The sequence below is a fragment of the Aspergillus glaucus genome (assembly GCF_001890805.1).
Source record: "Aspergillus glaucus CBS 516.65 unplaced genomic scaffold ASPGLscaffold_29, whole genome shotgun sequence".
Taxonomy (NCBI): Eukaryota; Fungi; Ascomycota; class Eurotiomycetes; order Eurotiales; family Aspergillaceae; genus Aspergillus; species Aspergillus glaucus.
In genome coordinates this window covers 150,133-167,937 of record NW_019170481.1, presented here as the reverse complement: position 1 = coordinate 167,937, position 17,805 = coordinate 150,133, and the positions used below count along the sequence as shown (strand labels likewise).

General features: G+C 51.5%; 8 protein-coding genes across 8 annotated transcripts; 2 read left to right on the top strand and 6 right to left on the bottom strand.

The window, feature by feature from the left end:
* Positions 1–80: 80 nt before the first annotated feature.
* On the bottom strand, positions 81–1,530 carry ASPGLDRAFT_39749 (co-chaperone SGT1; the record flags this gene model as incomplete). Its single annotated transcript, XM_022545123.1, has 2 exons — positions 81–650; positions 715–1,530. 2 exons carry the CDS (start codon positions 1,528–1,530, stop codon positions 81–83), a joined length of 1,386 nt encoding a protein of 461 aa, XP_022396341.1.
* Positions 1,531–1,946: 416 nt separating this feature from the next.
* On the bottom strand, positions 1,947–4,321 carry ASPGLDRAFT_39748 (terpene cyclase/mutase family protein; the record flags this gene model as incomplete). The annotated part of the gene is made up of 4 exons (XM_022545122.1): positions 1,947–2,037; positions 2,099–3,544; positions 3,600–4,063; positions 4,115–4,321. The coding sequence occupies 4 exons, from the start codon at positions 4,319–4,321 to the stop codon at positions 1,947–1,949; spliced, it is 2,208 nt and encodes a 735-aa protein (XP_022396340.1).
* Positions 4,322–4,948: 627 nt separating this feature from the next.
* ASPGLDRAFT_136562 (putative meiosis-specific topoisomerase Spo11) lies at positions 4,949–6,429 on the top strand (the record flags this gene model as incomplete). The annotated part of the gene is made up of 7 exons (XM_022541461.1): positions 4,949–5,222; positions 5,287–5,353; positions 5,418–5,526; positions 5,572–5,658; positions 5,707–5,787; positions 5,835–5,906; positions 5,956–6,429. 7 exons carry the CDS (start codon positions 4,949–4,951, stop codon positions 6,427–6,429), a joined length of 1,164 nt encoding a protein of 387 aa, XP_022396339.1.
* Positions 6,430–6,689: 260 nt separating this feature from the next.
* Positions 6,690–7,278, bottom strand: ASPGLDRAFT_69983 (E2 ubiquitin-conjugating protein UBC7; the record flags this gene model as incomplete). The annotated part of the gene is made up of 2 exons (XM_022549424.1): positions 6,690–6,943; positions 7,032–7,278. 2 exons carry the CDS (start codon positions 7,276–7,278, stop codon positions 6,690–6,692), a joined length of 501 nt encoding a protein of 166 aa, XP_022396338.1.
* Positions 7,279–7,668: 390 nt separating this feature from the next.
* ASPGLDRAFT_29689 (scramblase family protein) lies at positions 7,669–9,376 on the bottom strand (the record flags this gene model as incomplete). Its single annotated transcript, XM_022543877.1, has 3 exons — positions 7,669–8,730; positions 8,784–8,955; positions 9,018–9,376. 3 exons carry the CDS (start codon positions 9,374–9,376, stop codon positions 7,669–7,671), a joined length of 1,593 nt encoding a protein of 530 aa, XP_022396337.1.
* A 206-nt stretch (positions 9,377–9,582) lies between these two features.
* lcl2 lies at positions 9,583–10,314 on the bottom strand. The gene is made up of 2 exons (XM_022542421.1): positions 10,095–10,314; positions 9,583–10,019 (listed from the first exon to the last, which is right to left on the bottom strand). The coding sequence occupies exons 1-2, from the start codon at positions 10,282–10,284 to the stop codon at positions 9,826–9,828; spliced, it is 384 nt and encodes a 127-aa protein (XP_022396336.1). The 5' UTR covers positions 10,285–10,314; the 3' UTR covers positions 9,583–9,825.
* Positions 10,315–10,375: 61 nt separating this feature from the next.
* ASPGLDRAFT_951035 (mitochondrial 54S ribosomal protein bL27m) lies at positions 10,376–11,484 on the top strand. Its single transcript, XM_022550568.1, has one exon. It carries the CDS (start codon positions 10,471–10,473, stop codon positions 11,293–11,295), a length of 825 nt encoding a protein of 274 aa, XP_022396335.1. The 5' UTR covers positions 10,376–10,470; the 3' UTR covers positions 11,296–11,484.
* A 150-nt stretch (positions 11,485–11,634) lies between these two features.
* On the bottom strand, positions 11,635–17,754 carry ASPGLDRAFT_69980 (chromatin-binding protein RAD9; the record flags this gene model as incomplete). Its single annotated transcript, XM_022549423.1, has 4 exons — positions 11,635–15,801; positions 15,903–15,953; positions 16,357–16,911; positions 17,011–17,754. The coding sequence occupies 4 exons, from the start codon at positions 17,752–17,754 to the stop codon at positions 11,635–11,637; spliced, it is 5,517 nt and encodes a 1,838-aa protein (XP_022396334.1).
* Positions 17,755–17,805: the final 51 nt, after the last annotated feature.

Sequence of the window (17,805 nt, the reverse complement as noted above, 5' to 3'; positions counted from 1 at the left end):
CCCGCTGAATGCAATAGATCGTGAACTCCGTAAATCGAAAAAGTACTCTATCCTTCCAAGTGGATTTGGTCGCATCCAGTCTAATCACTAGGCGGCCGAGCCTCAACCTTACCCTTACCAACTTCACCCCAGTTCGTGCTCAATGAAGTTCCCTGGCTCTCAACATAACTCTTTGTCATAGCACGACGGGTATCCGGGTCCGCGCTGGCATATAGCTTCTTAAAGAACCCATCAACTGCATCGCCACCGCCAAAATCAGAATCAACAGACTCCGCGCCATCAGACTCATTCCCAGACCCATCCTTCCCGGCCTCCTTCTTTTTATCCTTCTTGGACTTGGGCTTCTTGTCAAGCGACGACGCAACCTTATCCCAGTCTTTAGCGCCATGGCGAGATGAGGTTGGGTAGGAGGGGCCCTTGTCGGTCGTTGGCTTTGAGTCTGTAGCGGCTTGGCGATCGGCGAACTTGACGTTTGTCGCGGATGCTTCGAGAGCGTTCCATTTCTGGCCTGGGGTTTGCTTGCGCAGGGTTATTTCGATCTTGGTGGACATCACGGAGACCTTGGAGGTGGAGGGGTCGATCGTTGCGAAGAATGGGTCGAGGGTGAAGTCGTAGTCTGTGCCGGAGGGGAGGGGGAATTGGAGGGACAACTGTGGCCGTCGTAGTTAGAAGCTGGCTCATTTGAAGACCAACGAAGAGGTGAAAGCGACTTACAGAGCCATCTTTGAGATCAGTAGCAACACTGTCCTTCGCAATTCCCTTCACGTAGAGTGTAACAACGACCGAATCGTTAGATTGGTACCACTCATGCCGAATCTTCTCAGGCACTGGTATAGCCGAAGGAGTCGCAGTAGAAGGTGCACTGGCTGCTCCGTTCTTGTCTGTCTTAGCTGCGTCTTCGCTCTTCTGCCCAGCCCCCGAAACGTTCTCCTCAGCCTCCGTCTTCCCAGACTTAAGTGCCTCCAACTGTGCCTTGAGCTCCTTCTCAGTCGGAACCCAGACATCACTCGGATACTCCTTCACCGAAACAACACCCTTTTCATCCCCCTCACCCAGCTTATTCAACCGTCCCTTAACCTTAGCCACCCAAATCGGCAACTCTTGCTCATACCCATTCTTCTTCGCAGCGCCCCCAGCACCCATAGCATCCCTAACTTCCTCCTCCTTCCCCTTCCCCTCCACAGCAGCACCACCACCACTAGTCTTCTCCTGAATCATCTCAAACACAAACCCCGCATCCCCAAACCTCTCAAGCTGATACAACGCAACCCCACGCCTCATCTGCGCAGACAGAATAAGTTCGCGCTTGCCACGCTCCCGCGCAAGTGTCAAGGCGGTTTCAGCATCGCGGAGGGATGCGGTGGATTTGGGGCCGCCATCTGCGGCTTTGACGCGCGAGTAGGCTGTTGAGCGTTTGATGTAGTAGGCTGGGGCGCGGGGGAGCTCGACGAGGGCTTGGGTGAAGTGTTTGATGGCGCTGAGGGTGTCGGAGGTGGAGAGGGCTTTGTCGCCCTGGGATGCAGCATTCATGGTGTCTGGTTTGGTTTATGGGTGTTGTGTCGCGTTCGAGGAGTAGGATTGTAGTCGGCTGGTTTGGCTGGTAGGTAGATTCTCCCCGCAGTCAGGTAGCTAAGGTTGAAATATTAATCAGCTCGCTGCTGGGAGTTAGAAAATAAGTAGAAGGTTGTGGGAATCTACCTGGACAAAGAAACAAACAATTGCAAAATTAGAAGCTCTTTCACTGCAGCTATCCGCAGCTTGTGATTCCATGACTTTCTGTTTCGCGGAGAACCCACGTGACTTTTCTTCTCAAAAGGGAAATGTAATGAATGAATGAAGTGAGTTAGACTATTCAATTAATATGGTACTTAGATATAATTACAATTATTACTTCTCTATCTTACTTCCATACCTCCCTCATATGCCCGTTGCGAAACTAAGGCCGTCTATATCAGTTCCTCGTTGCCAAACTTCCGGCTGTAGAGACCCAAAGCCCGAATAGGCCAGTAGAGCTTGTAGTTAGGGTAGGAAATCATGCTAAAATAAGTCAGCGTCATTAAATCAACTATCAAAACATATGGAAGCAATGAATACGTACCATGACTGGTTGAATACACCTTCAACAGCTTCTTGCAACCACTCTCCACTCGACTGCTGCCGTGACATCAGCAGCTTCATGGCCTTGTGCAGCGGCTCCTTGTCCGGATAGTCCGCCTCCATAAGCGCAAGGCATGCCCAAGCAGTTTGGACAACCTGCGAGTTCTCGTGGTGGGTGTAAATGTGTCTTTCGGAGCTGAGGTAGGACTCGCCCCATCCTCCATCCTCCATCTGCTTGGAGAGAAGGAATTCGCAGCCACGACGAGAGAAGTCGCTGTTCTCGTATGTCTCGCCGATACTGGCAAGACTTTCCAGAGCGAACATGGCGGCGTACGTGAAGCAAATACCCCAGGAACCGTACCAGCTTCCGTCTGCCCTTTGCACGCGTTTGATATACCGGACCGCCTTCTGCTTCGCGGCTCTGATTTCATCGGCCCGATAATCGGGATAATACTTGCTAAACAACGAAAGCGCGGTGACAGAGGCGGTAGTACATTCGGGATAGTCGTAGCCGATCATGATCCCTCCGAAGACTTCGGCAGCATTGAGCCACTCGAGTTTGGTAGAGCCACGGGTGGTTTCGTATTCGGTGAAGCCACCAGACGGGTTCTGCATCAGCAACAAGCAATCAACACTGTCCTTCAGTCGATCGACAGAGATCAGCTTCGGGTAGCTGTGCATCTCTTGAAGTTGGATTGTGGATCGCAGACCCTCCGCCGTGCAGTCGCTGACCGTATAGCCCTGGGTCTTGGTACTAAAGGGCCATGCGCCTTTTCTGTGTTGCCGGTAGCATTTATCTTGGTCCGGTACGTTCTCCCGCATCTGGTGGTCCTCGAGAAATTCCAGAGCCTTGGTAAGCATTGGCCGCCACTTGGGGTCGTCTGCGAAGCCGGCGACAACGATGCACTGCGTGATGAAAGCCGTGTCCCACACCTGGACACCGTTGGTTCCATTGGCCAGCATTCCCTCGTTCTTCACCCACATGTAGTCATGCAGCCGCTCTCGGTGGCGGCGGACAGAGTAGCTATCCGGCCCGTCATGAAGGTAGCATGCGACCATGTTCATCGGGTTACTCACGGGAGCCAGACCCGAGTAATCAGTGTTCTCATCTTCCATCCGAATCAACTCCCACGACCAATCCTCAGCACGCTTAACAATTGCTGGGTGTCGGAGGTAGGGGTTCCAGACTTTCACCAGGACCTGGTTGAGTGTGTTCAACAACCAAGTTTTCGGGTAGTAGTTGTCAGCCTCGTGAATTGAGTTACGATGGGCTGCGAAATCGATAGAGTCATAAGGTTGGGTGTACAACTCTTCTCGGAGCTGTTTCGTTAGCGGGGTGACAGGATGAGAGAATTTCTTAGACCACAGATAACCCATTGGCAAGAAGACCTGGCGGATATGAATCCACCAACGCCAAGGGGCAAATGGAATCCAGTCAGGAAGTAGCCTACACTCCGTCAGTAAGTCATATCCCGGAGAGGGAAACAAAGGAGATGACGGACCAGATCTCAGGAGGAACTGGATTGACACAGTCCCAATTCATAACACCAAGAACACTGAGCCAGAACTTGGACCAGTGGGGCCCGTAAACGGCACCGCCAAACTTGTGCAACAGACCACGCGCCTTGATCATGCGAGGATCTTCCTCGTGAGCACCGACCAGACGGAGCGTGACATAGTTCATGCTGGTACCGAAAACCGAGCTGTGGCCTTCAATGTGCAGACCCCAGCCTCCATCGTCCGGGCTCTGACGGGCAAAGAGATAGCGCCTAATCTCCGTCGCATACTCCGGAGGAATTGGTGTGTTTGTAACATAGTAAGTAATGATGATACCCGGCAACAAGAACATTGGACCGCCGTATTCGCAAGCCCAGTTACCAGGGTCTAGCTGCAGACTGGAAAAGAACTGCAAGCCATTCTCTGCTGCTTGCAAAGGAGTCTTTGCAGCTGGCAGATCCGGAACTTCCTAAATGCACGTCAGCATGCATTGAGCATGAGTTTGGGGCATTTAAAGTACCGTGGGAAGACCAAGGAAGTATTTGTCCGCCACAGACTGAGGCCACTTCTCATTTTCTTCATCGTTTTCCAAATAATGCCATGTCTGGCGACCACGATCATCGAGCAATCGCCATCTCGAGTAGTCGGTTTTGAGATCTCCGTTCTCGTCGGGGGTCAAATGGCCCTGAGCATCCGTCCTCCACGGTCCGATGTGATCGGCCGCCATTATTTCTGCTTTCAGTGTTGATGTCTATGCTGAAACGCCTAGAAAGATAGCAATTGAAGTGAAATGAAGAATAGAGACAGAAAAAGACAGGAGCAATGGGTCTAGGAGAACATAAATGTGTTGATGTCGTCGCTTCTTGTTGACAGCGGTGTGCTTAGTCATCAGAGGCATGTGATAACTAACTAGTTAACTAGTCAACTAGTCTGCATACATTCAGAGGCTGCTGCATTGTGCAACATATTGAACAGGAAGTTGCTTGAAATTGGATAATAGACGGGAATTGACTATATTTTGACTATTGAGCTTGGCCCGTAGCGAGGAACTGTCATGTGTTTTGAGGTTGAGCAGCCATGCTCCATACATGGAGATATATAGTTCTACAGTAGTCATATTTTAACGAACCATATGGATACTAACTAGTATAATGCTAAAGAAACATAAAAAGCAAAGAAAAAGAGAATGGACCAATAGTTGTTGCTATCTTTAGCGAGCCCAATACATATTCTCTAATATTCTCTGATATCTTTCATAATCAGCCAACTTCACATTTTCTCCCTTCCTCTCATCCCATCTCTCCATGCCAACTTGTCATATTACTATTACCCCAGCATCATGGGAACCGTTTTAATGGCAGATACACTGGAAATCACAGACTCACCAACATCCAACCATAACCAGACACCTCAGAGCCAGATCCAAGACTACATCGACAACACCTTAACAGCAGCCCTCGCAGAACTCGATTCGCCAGACGGAAACCCAGCCATAACCCTGAAACGAAGATACAAGAAAGGCGCTTTCTTCATCAATCCCGACAACGGAGCTCTCGAGACGAGCGAGACGGAAACACAAATCAGCTACACTTGGCCTGGTAGGGACAGACATGAAGCGTGGAGGTTTAGTATGGCACCTGGTGCCTTGCGTTTGTATCCCATTGTCGCGATACTGATATTTATTTGCTATAGCGGTCGTCATTCGAATCCTCGAGGCTATTGCACAGGCTATCGAGGGTGGGTTAGTGGTTTCCAAGAGGTATTGACCTTGCTTCGCTTCAAACCAGCAGTGGGGCCAGACTGGGTTACTGAGAGTGTGGCAGAGACATCTATTACAACGATCCCACCTGCTTTGGTTCACAGAGAGTAGTTGACATGGTGGTTGATGATATTGCTCATACAATTGGCGTGGATCGAGCGGCGTTGAAAGTGGTACGTGCTTTCGACAGCTTCTAGTGACGAGCTAACAGAACCTAGGAAGCAGCCGCAAAAGGACTGGTTACAGGTTATTATCGTTTGACGACTTCATCGGACAAAGTTATAGATGCCCGGTTCACGACGAATGTTGGTTAAGATATCCAGGTGAACTGAGATTGATACTAAATGATGCAGGACGTGCTTATACCAAGAGCTGAAGACATCAAAGAGATCGACATGTCGGACGTTAAATGGATCTTGATACTGGAAAAAGAGGTACGCAACTCGACTTCCCGTACGACTTCCGCGCTCAACATGAACAGGCCGTATACCGCAGACTCGCAAGGAGCAGTTATCACACAAGAGCTGCAGCAGGGAAAGGGATTATCGTCACAGTAAGCAAAGCATACCACACCTGCCGGCTCGGACTGACAATGGTTCCAGGGCAAAGGATATCCAGATCTCAGCACACGAGCCTTCGTCCGTCGACTATTCGACAGCAGTTTTTGTGGTCCTGACACTCGCTTTTACGCCTTGGTCGACAACGACCCCGACGGCATGGCCATAATTTCAACCTACAAATTCGGATCCAGGGCACATGCACGCGAGAACAGCAAGCTCAACACCCCCGAGTTGCAACGACTTGGACTCTGTACGTCCGACGTCGTATCCGGGGCAGATTCGCTGGGAGACGATGCCTTCATTTCCTTGACCCCACGAGATAGGAGGAAGGCTGTCGCCATGTTGAACAATAGCCCGGTTTGGGCAGTTGACGGACCTGAGCCAGAATGGCGCGCAGAGCTGCAGCAGATGCTCATGCTAAATCTGAAGGCTGAGACGGAGATTCTTTACCAGCGAGAGGGTGGATTAGAAGGATGGATTGATCGGAAGATGGCTGCTTCTCTCGAGGATAAATAGTGATGAACATGGTCTGGAACTAAACAGAGTACTGAGAGGTAATGTCTATTCTATTTTACATTATCAGCACCCGCACTCAAGAAGAGAAGCCATAAAAATCGTTCCTCATCATATTGCCATAAAACAAAGGAATAAAAACACACCTCATACGCCAGCAAAGTCGATCAACGACCCTGCACCCATCAGACCCACGCTATGCGTATTATACCGAGTATAAATATACATCACAACTCAGGCATTTTCCTTCAAAAACCAATTCCTTACAACCCTAACCCCTTCCTAACCTCCTCCTTCACCTTCCTTTCATACTCAGCCCTCCGTTCTCTCCACACCTTCGCCGCTTCGACATTCGCCGGACTCTCGTCGTTTGGTTCCGCGAGCATACTCATAACCGAGATCAGGATCTTTTCGACACTTTGGATAGGAGACCACCGTTCTGAGGCGTGTTCGTAGTGATTCGGGTCGTCGCCGGGAGGGTGGAGGATGGATATACACACTGTTCCGTTGGGGTAGACTGCACAAAAATCACCAGTTAGCATCTGTACTTATATCACGCCACTGAACTATTCCTATCTCAGGGAGATAAGGTAAAAGAGAAATACCATTCGGATGCCACACCCCACCCCCAACAAACTTCATCGTCGGCGGACTCAACGGATAATCCTTCGGAAACTTGAGCTCGGCCGCGAAAATTCCTCCCTCGAATGGTGTGCCCTCGGGGCCTTGGATGAGTGCTTCCCAGTGGTACATGTCATCTTCTGTGACGGGGCCTGCGGTGATGCCGTCGGGCGGGTTGGTGGAGAGGTTTTTGTATTCGTGGAAGAGGCGTTTTTGCGCGACGGAGGACATGGTTGTGGCGGTGTTTTGGGAGTAGTAGGTGAGGAGAGTGGGTTTTTGTATGGTCTTCAATGGGGTAATTGCAATGGAGAGGTGGTGGATGTTGCGGAGATTCCGAGGCGGTGGGGAGAGGCGACGTTGGTCTATGGGAGAGTACAAGTAGGATTTCAGGAACAAACAAACAATAAAATGGAAAGATCATTCTGAGCCAAGTGACCGCTTATATATACTGTCAAAGAATAAAATTTATGATCATGTTCCAAACAATACATTGGATTGGAGCGGAATATTTCCGATATGGTACAAGTATACAACGGCTAACCATCAACGCCAACGCATTTTTGGTATCGTACAATAACAATCAACTATATACTTATATCCCTGGTATACAGAGGCGATGCCTTAGAACCAGTCGTCCCCGCCACCATCACCTCCACCATCACTCCACGGGTCCTCATCCCAAACATCTTCATGTTGCTCTTCAGCCCAGTGATCTCCATACGGACCAGGTTGACCCGGCAGCGGGGACTGATCCATGGAGGATGGCGGGGGTTGTTGATCGGGAGATACGTCTTGCGCATACGGGTCACCCATGCCTCGTTGCATGGCTTCATACCCGGCCATTGCGCCGGCACCTTCAGCCATCCCGCCAGCAGCGCTGGCTCTACCAGCAGCTCCCGCGGCTCCTGTGGCTGCCTCGCCCACTGCACCGGCTTCTCCTGCAGCGGCACCACCGGCAGCACCGCCCGCAGCGGCGTCGCCACCCATACCGGGGATCCAGAGGGGCATGAAGCCAAAACCTCCACTACCGCTATGCCGACTGAAGTAGTCAAAGTCCACACTCACGGCCGTAGCTAGCATCACTGCACGCTGGTCGAGGCTCATGCCTGTGGCGACGTCAGTCTGTGTGGCGGCTGTCTCTGCCTGACTGAGTGAAGCGGAATCCATGCGCAAAGCGTAAACACCAGTGTCAGTGAAAAACTCGCGAGCGAAACCGGCGAAATCGCGGTTGACCGATCCAATCAACTTGTTGTCTGCCGAGCGTAGCGCAAAGTCCCATGACAGGAAAGGCTCATCCACGTAGGAAAATTGGTTGAACTCTCCTTGTTCTTGACCAGACTCACCACTGTGGGTTAATTGCATTTGTTGCGCTTGCGATAGTCCGGAGTCAGCAAGTGGCAATATCTCGGTTCCCATGTTTGTTGATGCGTCCGGAGATGGATGGTAGGTAAAGAGGTTGTATTTTCGTCGCAATGGCGCCCACTGTTGTTGTGCCTCCCCAACCACATGCATGTTTTCAATTCCAAGAGGCGAGACTCTAGCATTAGATCCCCCGCTTGCCTGGACTAGTGACCCTGGCGAAATTGTCTGAAGAGCAGTCGAAGACGAATGGGCGTTTTTGGCGATATCAAAAGGATCATAGACTCGAATACGGGAATTGATGTAGGAAAACGGACGGTGGAACTAGAAAGCATTAGCCTTGAGAGGTAGCTACAACGGACATTTAGAGTCCTTACCCTGAGTACTTCATTCTCATGCCGGTCAAAAACATGCGTCACGAAAGAGCGATGCGTCCGGAACCATTGCCGGGCCATCGTACTGCCCAAGCCTTTCTCTTGCTCTGCCATGTATCCCACATGATTCCCATTCGCATCCATAATCACATATTTATTTGCCTGTTCAAATCCACTTTTCACGGAGACCGACTGTCAGCCCAGACTCCGTTTGTTGCTCTGTTGGTGTCCACTCACATCATCGCATTCATCAACTCCAGCTGTCTCTGCACGACCAAGCCCGAATTCGCCAATAGCCTTGTAGCAGGGTGATTCTCTTTGAGCACGGCATTGGGATCCTCTGGTATATGAACCGGGGAGAGGAGGGTATTTTGAGAAGGGTCGTAGTTCGCGGCGGGGTTACTTGTTTCGTCGTTCGACGACTCGGAATGCGGCGGTTGTGCGCCTTTTCGTCCGGTATTTGAAATAGGGTCCAGTCTCCGTATGCTATTCCGAGGGCCTCGAGGACTGGCGCGGCCTTTGGTGAAGGAGCTGGAGAGTGCTCGGCTTGGAGCTCGAAGCCACCAGATAGGCGATGGTCGTATTGCACTCCACATGGGCGAACAGAGTATATTATGTCTGGATGAGAGATATAAGATGGTTAATAGACAGAAATAACGTATGCGCTGAGTATGGTGAGGTAGTAGCAGGCAAAAGAAGGCGACGGCGTGGTGACTGTTTCCGCAAAGAAATGACGACGGCCGCGGGGTTAAGCGGAGATAAGGAATGCTAGGGAAAACACCAGCATGTGCTTGTCCATTCTACTCCGTACACCAGAGAATACGTTCAATTTGAACTATGGTAGCAGAATGAGCTAGATGAGCAGCTCATATGATGCGCAAATTACCTAGATCATAACGGTGTAGTTGGGTATCGAGCACACCTATCCCAACAGAGACCAACACAACCAAACCACGACGATGCTTTCAATTCAAGACAAAGATATAACCAAAGCTCTCATTAATATACCACATACACCCCAATGCAACCTCAATAGTTATCCAACTCATAGAAGACCTTTCCGAGCCAGCTCGATCTTCCGCGCCGCTTCGCCAGCCTTGTATCCCCCCTTCGAAACGCAAACAGCACTTCCCTCGCCCAATTCAATCTTCTCTTCGACGTCTGGGTGCGGACACGGACAATGGTGCGGGAAATGGACGCAGGCAAGAGTATCGGGGCATAGGTACTTGGAGCAGCGTGCTGTTGTCGCGAAGACCATATTGTTAGCCACCAGTCCACCTTCTTTAGCGCCAGTATCAAACCGGACAAACTCACCACTCTCCCACTCATTCTGATACCACGTAGGATCACTAGGGCCATCGTGAGGCTCTGCTTGTTGACGACCCTGTCGCTGACCGCCGCCTCCTCCGCCGCCAAACATGTGCTCGAAGAATTGGAATTGAGCCTGAGCCACAGAGGCCAGCAGTAAAAAAGCCCAGAGGGCCTTAACCAAGTTGGGCAACATTGAATCGGTATACACCCTGTAGAGTAAAGAAGTGTATTGTTGAACCGACTAGAAAATGAATGGCGATCAAGCCAACTTATCGCGATACCACGTGACTCACCGCCAAGAACGAAAAAAGTTCCCCGTCGGGGCTTCATTCAACCTCACTTCCTCTCCAGCAGGCCTACACCAAAGCACCATTGGAATATGTTCCAATCACGACTACTCACGCCCCTCCGGGCACTAGAGAGGACATTCGTGCCCTCCCTCCGATCCGCCCCCGCCGCCTACCGTCTCCCATCCACATCCCTCCTCCCACGACCCGTCTCCGCACCCACATTATCATCCCCGACGCTCTCGAAACTCCTCCCCATCTCTCAAGCCCGCCACGCCTCGCACGCCGCCCAGGGTGCCGCAAATAGACACTCGCGTGACCCCGCGGGAAAGCGTCTCGGAGCGAAGCGCACAGGCGGCGAGTACGTCGTCCCGGGATGCATTATCTACAAGCAGCGCGGGACAAAATGGTTCCCCGGCGAGAATTGCGATATCGGCAGAAACCACACCATTTACGCCACCGAGGCCGGGTATGTCCGGTACTATCTTGACCCCGAGAGGCATCCGGGCCGGAAGTACATTGGTGTTTGCTTCGAGAAGGAGGGGAAGCTCCCAACGCCTCGGAATGCTCCTAGCCGGCGCAAGTTGAACAGAGTTTCTGTTGCGCGTGTTTCTGAGACTCTGGAGAAGCCTCAGTCGGATTTGATGGTTTCTACTGGCCCTGAGGGTACGATGGTTGCGGATGTTGAGGCCGTGAACGCCGAGTCGGGCCCGCAGCTGCGTCCTGGTTACATGTTCCGCGAGGCGAACTGGCAGATTGGTCGTGCTGCCGAGAAGGCTGGTATCACGGCGAAGCCATACGACCGCAGGAACCGGTGGATGGCGTGGAGGAAGAGGCAGGTTAAGGCCGAGCGGGCTGCCCAGATGAAGAGTTTGAAGGGCAAGAAGGGCTCGAAGAAGGGCAAGGGTGGTCGTTGATTGATACGTATGTTGTTACGTTAAGTTCATTTGTTCGTTTATGTTTACCTGCGATATGACGGTGTCTCATGGGTGTTTTTCAAATGTATTATAGCAAGAGGTCTACAATTCAGTCCAAATTGTACAATGTCTTATTTTCCACATTAAACTAGCAATTCTACCATGTTTCACATCCAGAGTGTAAAATAAAAAAAGGGTATCTTTCGTACATGTAAATATTATACATCATCCAGATTCAAACAGCTATCCGCCAGTATTATCCTGAGAGCAAATCTATCGCTAAGCCAACATTCAGATCATAAAAATACAAAAGAGATAGCAAGGAGAAGGAAGAGAGGACTACGCCTCAAACAGCCTCCCCAAAATCAAACTCTGACAAACAAAATCATTACCCACAATAGTAATCTTAGAACTCAACCCGAGTTCCTGACCACTGATGCATCCCATGAAATGAGACATCTTGCGTCTTTTCGTGCCCCGTTCTGAGTTCGATTCCATATCGGTGGATTGCAGGAACTCCGTTCTGACGGTTTCCTGGTCATGGAAGTGCACGTATACCCAACCCCAGGAACTGTCATGGCCGGCCTCAGACTCTTGGTCTAGGAATGTCTTTGCGGACTTGAGATCATACACGCGTTCCACTCTTGAGGCGCCAAGGGCATATGTGAGGAAGATGTATGCCCTGCTCTTCTCTTCTTCCTTCCCGCGGCCCATGACGATAAGCACAGACTGTCCGTCCAGTAGCTTTGGTCGAGCTGCGATGGTATGAGCGAAGCGTGCGTTGACGGCAAGAGTGGACGTCAGCATTCGCGATTTAGCAGCGCCGTTGAGATACGTCGAGTCCCCCGCGGGGAGAAGGTACATTTCCCAATCCAGGATTCGGTTCTGCGCAATGCAGTCTTCAACCCAGCGGCCAGACAGACATGGTAGGTTGAGGGCTAGGGCTTGCATGTATTTTTCGCGGCGAGAGTGCTTATCAGCAATTACGCAGGCGAATCCGAGATCTTCAGCGCTTCTGGTAAGACGCATGTTGGTCTTATTTTGCGCTGGATGGGCAGATTGTTGTGTTGTCGGGGTTGCAAGAGGGACGTTCGATGGAAACTCGAATAATTCGTTGAAACCATCTATAATACACCCGCCGTGTTCCATTATCAATCGGGACACGCGAGACTTGCCCGCATCGTCGTCAACGTAGGAGACTGCAAACACCATTCCAGCAAAGATACCACCCATGTACCGCATAGTGCGAGAAAGTCGGCTGCTTGGAGGTGTTGGTGTGGCGAGTACGCCGGCTAAAGCTGGTGTTTGGGGCCTTTCTTCCAACGTCTTCGCGTTTGCATAATGGCTGAACGACCGATCTTTAAGCTGGTTCCATAAGATGGTATCCAGATAGATCCGCGATATGGGGACTTTGACGTTCTCCGTCTGTGGAAGGGCCTCATTCGAGATACTCTTGCGCGCTTTTGGTTCCAGAATGACAGACAAGTTACCATACACGTCAGTCATAGGAATGAAGCCACTGTTAATGGTATTGCTGAAGTCTTCCTCACTCACTCGATCGTCGAAACCTCGAATGACATGAGGAATCTTCGGAAATTTGGGTATTTCTACCTTGACCGCATCACCAACTCGCAGTTCGAGTCTCTTGACCGTAGTGGTTGGCACCTCAACCGGAAGACTGTCTTCAAACTTGACCAGATACTTTGATGCTGAAGTGCCAAATGGTGTACCCAAGCATGTTGCAGGATAGTATGCCCGTTTCGGGCCACTCCAAGGGGCAAGAACCTGGTTGTGGGCAATTTGAGGACCTCCCGGCGGGGATGGCCTAACAGGAGTAGGCTCTTTTTGTACCGTAGTATCCTGGACCGTAGGCGTTTCTGAGGGATGATCAGGGTTTCCGGCAGGAGTGGAAATGACATCCATCTCATCATTGACGCTAACAGGAGCTTCGGTCGTTTCCTTCGGAGGCTCAGGCGTATTCGCTTCGGATTCCTGATCTTGGACAGGCTGCTGTAGCCGAGATCGGAAGAGAGATCTTCTTCCCGTACGAGACACATGATATTCCGGCGAAGCATCCACGTCCCATACTGTATCAGCTCGGTTGGAGGGCTTAGACCGTTTCCGAATGGCTGTCTCCGGCGCCTCCTGTGGCATTTCCGGCTGGGGCTCCTCCGGAATCGGTTCCTGCTCTTGGAACGGAGCGAAGCGAGGAGTAGTCGGACGAGGTGTAACGGGAAGTACAGGGTCGGAAGCATAAAAATTCTGACTTTCATTCCCGCGCCTCTTCTTCTTCGGCGGGTTGGGAGACATCGCGACCATGGATCTGAACTCTCTATCGTCTGCAGTCAAGATGCCAAATTCGATATCGAAATTAGCAGGTCCTCCCGGGGACGCTTCTGAGGCAATTTCCGTCAGGGCCCTGCGCTGTCTGCCGCTAGGGCTGGAAAGGATCTTGGAGTTGAAAGCTTTTGTCACCGCCGACGAGCTTGGTGGCGCAAGTGGCCGCGACTGGCTGGCACGGTCATGGCCGGAAGGGTAGACAGGAGGCAAATCATCGTCTTCTTGAGCTGCAGCATCCCCATTTATGTCACTGTCCAATTCCTGGTTTTGTAGACGGTGCGGGCTAGTTTCCGGAACTGTGGTGCCCGGGACCACATCCGCAAAGCTCCTTGATTGTTGGTGCACCGGTGTTTCGACAATACGAGAGGGCATTGAAGATGACTTCTCTTGATTGGAAGCATTTTCGCCACGTACCACAGCTGGCTGGCTAGCTGGATTGCTAGACTGTGTCCGGATGGGATCGGTAGCTGCTGGTATTTTGGGTAGTTGGCTAGAAGATTCGACCAAGCTCGCGGACGGTGAACGAGTACGCGCTGAAGTACGATCGTTGGGAAGAGAAGGAGATAAGTTTCGTTGAGACACAGGAGGGGGTGGAGGTGATTGCTTGTCCACGTCCGAACGAGCTACTTGCTGTTGTGAAAGTGTGATTTGTGAGTTGTCTGGCTGCCTCTGTTTGTTCGCTTGGCTTCCGCGCGTCGGGGATTGCTGCGAGTCCCTCACGATATAAATCTGTGAAGACCGTCCCACTCCGTCCTGTTCATCCAGGTTAGGGCTGTGGCGGTTGAAAATTGGCTTTTCGGTAGCCATCTTGCTATTCGGAGACGGACTAGCCTGCAGAGCAAGGGCTTGTGAAAGTCGATCGTGTGCACTAGTCGCCGCAGCGAGAGGCGATGCAGGCACACCATTGTGGTTCTCCTTGTCTTCCTCTGTTGAAATGTTGAGCTCCTGCGATCGGGGCATGGGCAAGTATACGTCGTCATCGTCCTCTTGTTCTGTTTCCTCTTCACTGATAGAGCCATTTTGGGAAAGTACGATAGGCTCCTGCCGTTCGTCTGGACCATCGGTCTGGCCCCGTGACTCTTGCTCTTCGGGCGACTTTGACTTGCCGCCTCGTTTGCTTGATCGACTCGATCGACTTGACGCGAGCCGTGCTGAAGCAGCGAAGCCAGCAAATTGCGCATTCGCCAATTCGTCAATCATCTTCCGTCGCTTCATCCTCTCAACAAAGCTGGGTTCTTTGTTGAACTCGTCATCATCACTCTGGTCCTCCGAGTAGATATGCTCAGCCGACCGCGTCATCCTCTCAGCCTGAATCCTCTTCTCTCGTTCTGCTTGCGACTCCTTCATAGTGATATAGTTCATGTTTGACTCCGACGGATGCTGAGGAAATGTGGCCGCTAACTTCATGGTCGGGGAAGACAGTGCCGTACCCGCAGCAAGTGAATGGTGTTGGATCGGCAAGTTCGGCGATGGTCGTTCGGACATCTGATCTGAGTGTAGACGATTGACTATTGGAGACGATGGAACTTGCGTGGACTCGAACATCTGGCTCAGCGCCATGGTTCCGTTAGTCGACTTGGTTGATGCGAGAGGATTGAAGGAGACAAGAGGGGATTCATTCTGGCTGCGGTCCTCGAAATGTCTCTGTTGAACCACCATAGCTGGGGTCTTGGCGATGAACCGCTGAGACTCAGGGAAGAGGTTTGGCTGGTACTCCAACGGGGAAGACGGGTCTGCGTCTCCCTGGTCCTCATTCTCATTGTCCTCAGTGTTGTTGGTGTTGGTGTTGCTGGTATCCAACTGTGTATGATCGAATCCCGCGAGCAAATCAATGTGACCAGGGTCTCCTTCATGCAGTGTCTTCAAGGTATTATCGTCGTTGTTCTGCTGGATGATATGGTCGAATACCGACTGCGACACTACTTGGGTGTCTGATGGCGTCTCCGCGGATCCCATCTTCCCGCTCACCCGTTGCAGTAATCGATTATTCGGCCTGCTTGCGTTTATTGGAGTCGTAGTTGTGCCATTCGTAGCATTCTGCTCGTGCAAAGGACTGCGAGGCGATGCCCGGCGGACCTCCTGCGAACCAGCCTGGGCTTCCGGGACGTTTTCTTTCAGCGTTGGGTCCTGCGGAAGATTTTGAATATGCGACAAGACCGGCTGGGACTGTGAATCCTACAAATAAGAGAACAATAAAGGTGGTGGCATTAGTAGTCCGACGACCAGAAAAAAGCAAAAATGGATGGATCAATCATAGCCGAACTCACTTGTCCCAGCGCGACGCGTTTCAGCTTCACGATATCAATACTTTCTTGAGTCTCCATGGCTGCGTGATTTCAACCTGCAAGCCACAAATTACAAGCATTCATAGTGCTTCCTGAGGTCAGGCTCCCTTTGCAGTCCGAAGGGGGCCTTCGCAACGTCACGGCGTTGCTCTCCTGGCCTGAACCGTAGAACGCGAAAACGCGCGTGGCACGTGACTCTACCCAGTAATGTTACTACTTTGGGACTAGCGCCTCTACAATATGGGATGAAGTGACTGGACTCATTGCTCATTATGAAGATAGCTGTATTTATACACGATAGAAGAGCAACCCTATAACCCAAAGCCATCCGAACGGTCTAAAGATATGCTATGTACATACATGAGTAACAGAGGGGAAGACAAAGCTAATCCCGACTCCGGTTAGGAACCCATCGCTTAATCGTAACATCCCGTACCTTATAGCGACCAAGCAAGGCCCCGATATCATTCTCCAGTGCCTGAGCATCATCCGGAGGTGGCACTTCCACGTAGCAGATCACAAGGCTCTTCCGCACCTGCGCCTGTACGCGGTTAACGCAGTGAAGCCACCACCAGCTGCGCGCCTGTTTTTCTTCGGCATGCATCCTGCGCTCTTCAGTCTCAGACCAGTAGGGGTGGTCGTACGACGGGATAACCACGAGGGCGAACTCAGCATGCGAGAACACCGGTCCGCGGTTGTAAAGGAGATATTCCACTCCGAACTTCACGCCGGAGCGAACAATCCATCCAAGAGATCGGTAATGGTGGTACACCACGTAGGACACTATGAAAGGGTCGTCTGGGTCCAGGTTTGCGGCAGGACTCCGAGGAGGGAAGTATGAGTGTTGGCGGAATAATGTGAGTAGGGAAGATGTGGGGATTATAGAGCTTCGGTCATTGTCATAGACCTGTAGGGCGCCAAGTCCATAGGCAAGGAAGAGGGCCTCTTCGTTGGACAGCTGGAGGTGTTCTTCATTTTTCAGCAGAGATTCCTCGTCAGACCTGTGCCCATCAATGAGTGACTCAGGCAGTTGTAGAACGGTGGAATCAGAGATGAACTGCTTCTCCTGCACGACTGGTGAAAACCGCACCGTTTTACCGGGAGTTGTAACTTTCCTTCCAGGCGATGCATTCCCGGAATCAGTCACCGGAGTCTGCTCCCCCGACTGCTGCGATCCGAGCATCCTCGCTTCACGAGCCTTTCGAAGAGAGAACTTTTCCGCGGCAGTAGCAGTCCCATTACTGGTACTGTCTGCATCCATGTCAGGTGACGCAGTACCGTTTTCATTGGCGGCAGCCTCTGCCTGAAGTCGCTGCTCAATGGCAAGCTTCTCCATGCGCGCTCTCTCGAGCTTCAACTCGCGCCGTTCCGTTCTCCTCTCCCGTGTGACATCCTCACTAGTCTTCCCACCGAACTGACCCCTTCTCTTCTTTTCCCGCTCCAACCAACTGGGCTCACTGCGACTCAGCGAGCCCTTGCCGAAGAAGCCCATCTCCCATAGCGCTCTGATTGTCTTCTCATCAGTGACATGCACGGACGACGTATTCGAGTCAAAATAGGCGGAGTAGAGCTCCTGGTGCGGCGGGGAAATCAAGTAGGTCAAGTATGACAAGACGACACTGATAACGGAGAGAGGATTATGCGGAATCAAAGGAGGCAACGGATGGATGGTAAGAGGAAGAAGGAAGCGATGGATGTGTCTATAATTCGGCCTTTGAGGTCGAGGACGGCGAGCAGGAGCAGGGCGCACATTCTCTTGTGTCGGCTCGTTTTTAGAAGCAGCTTCTGCTACCTCGGGGGCAGGACTAGGTGTTGAAGTAGGTTGAGAGGCCATGGCTAACAGAGCATAATCTATTTATTCCGGAAAGAGTATTGTATGTATTCT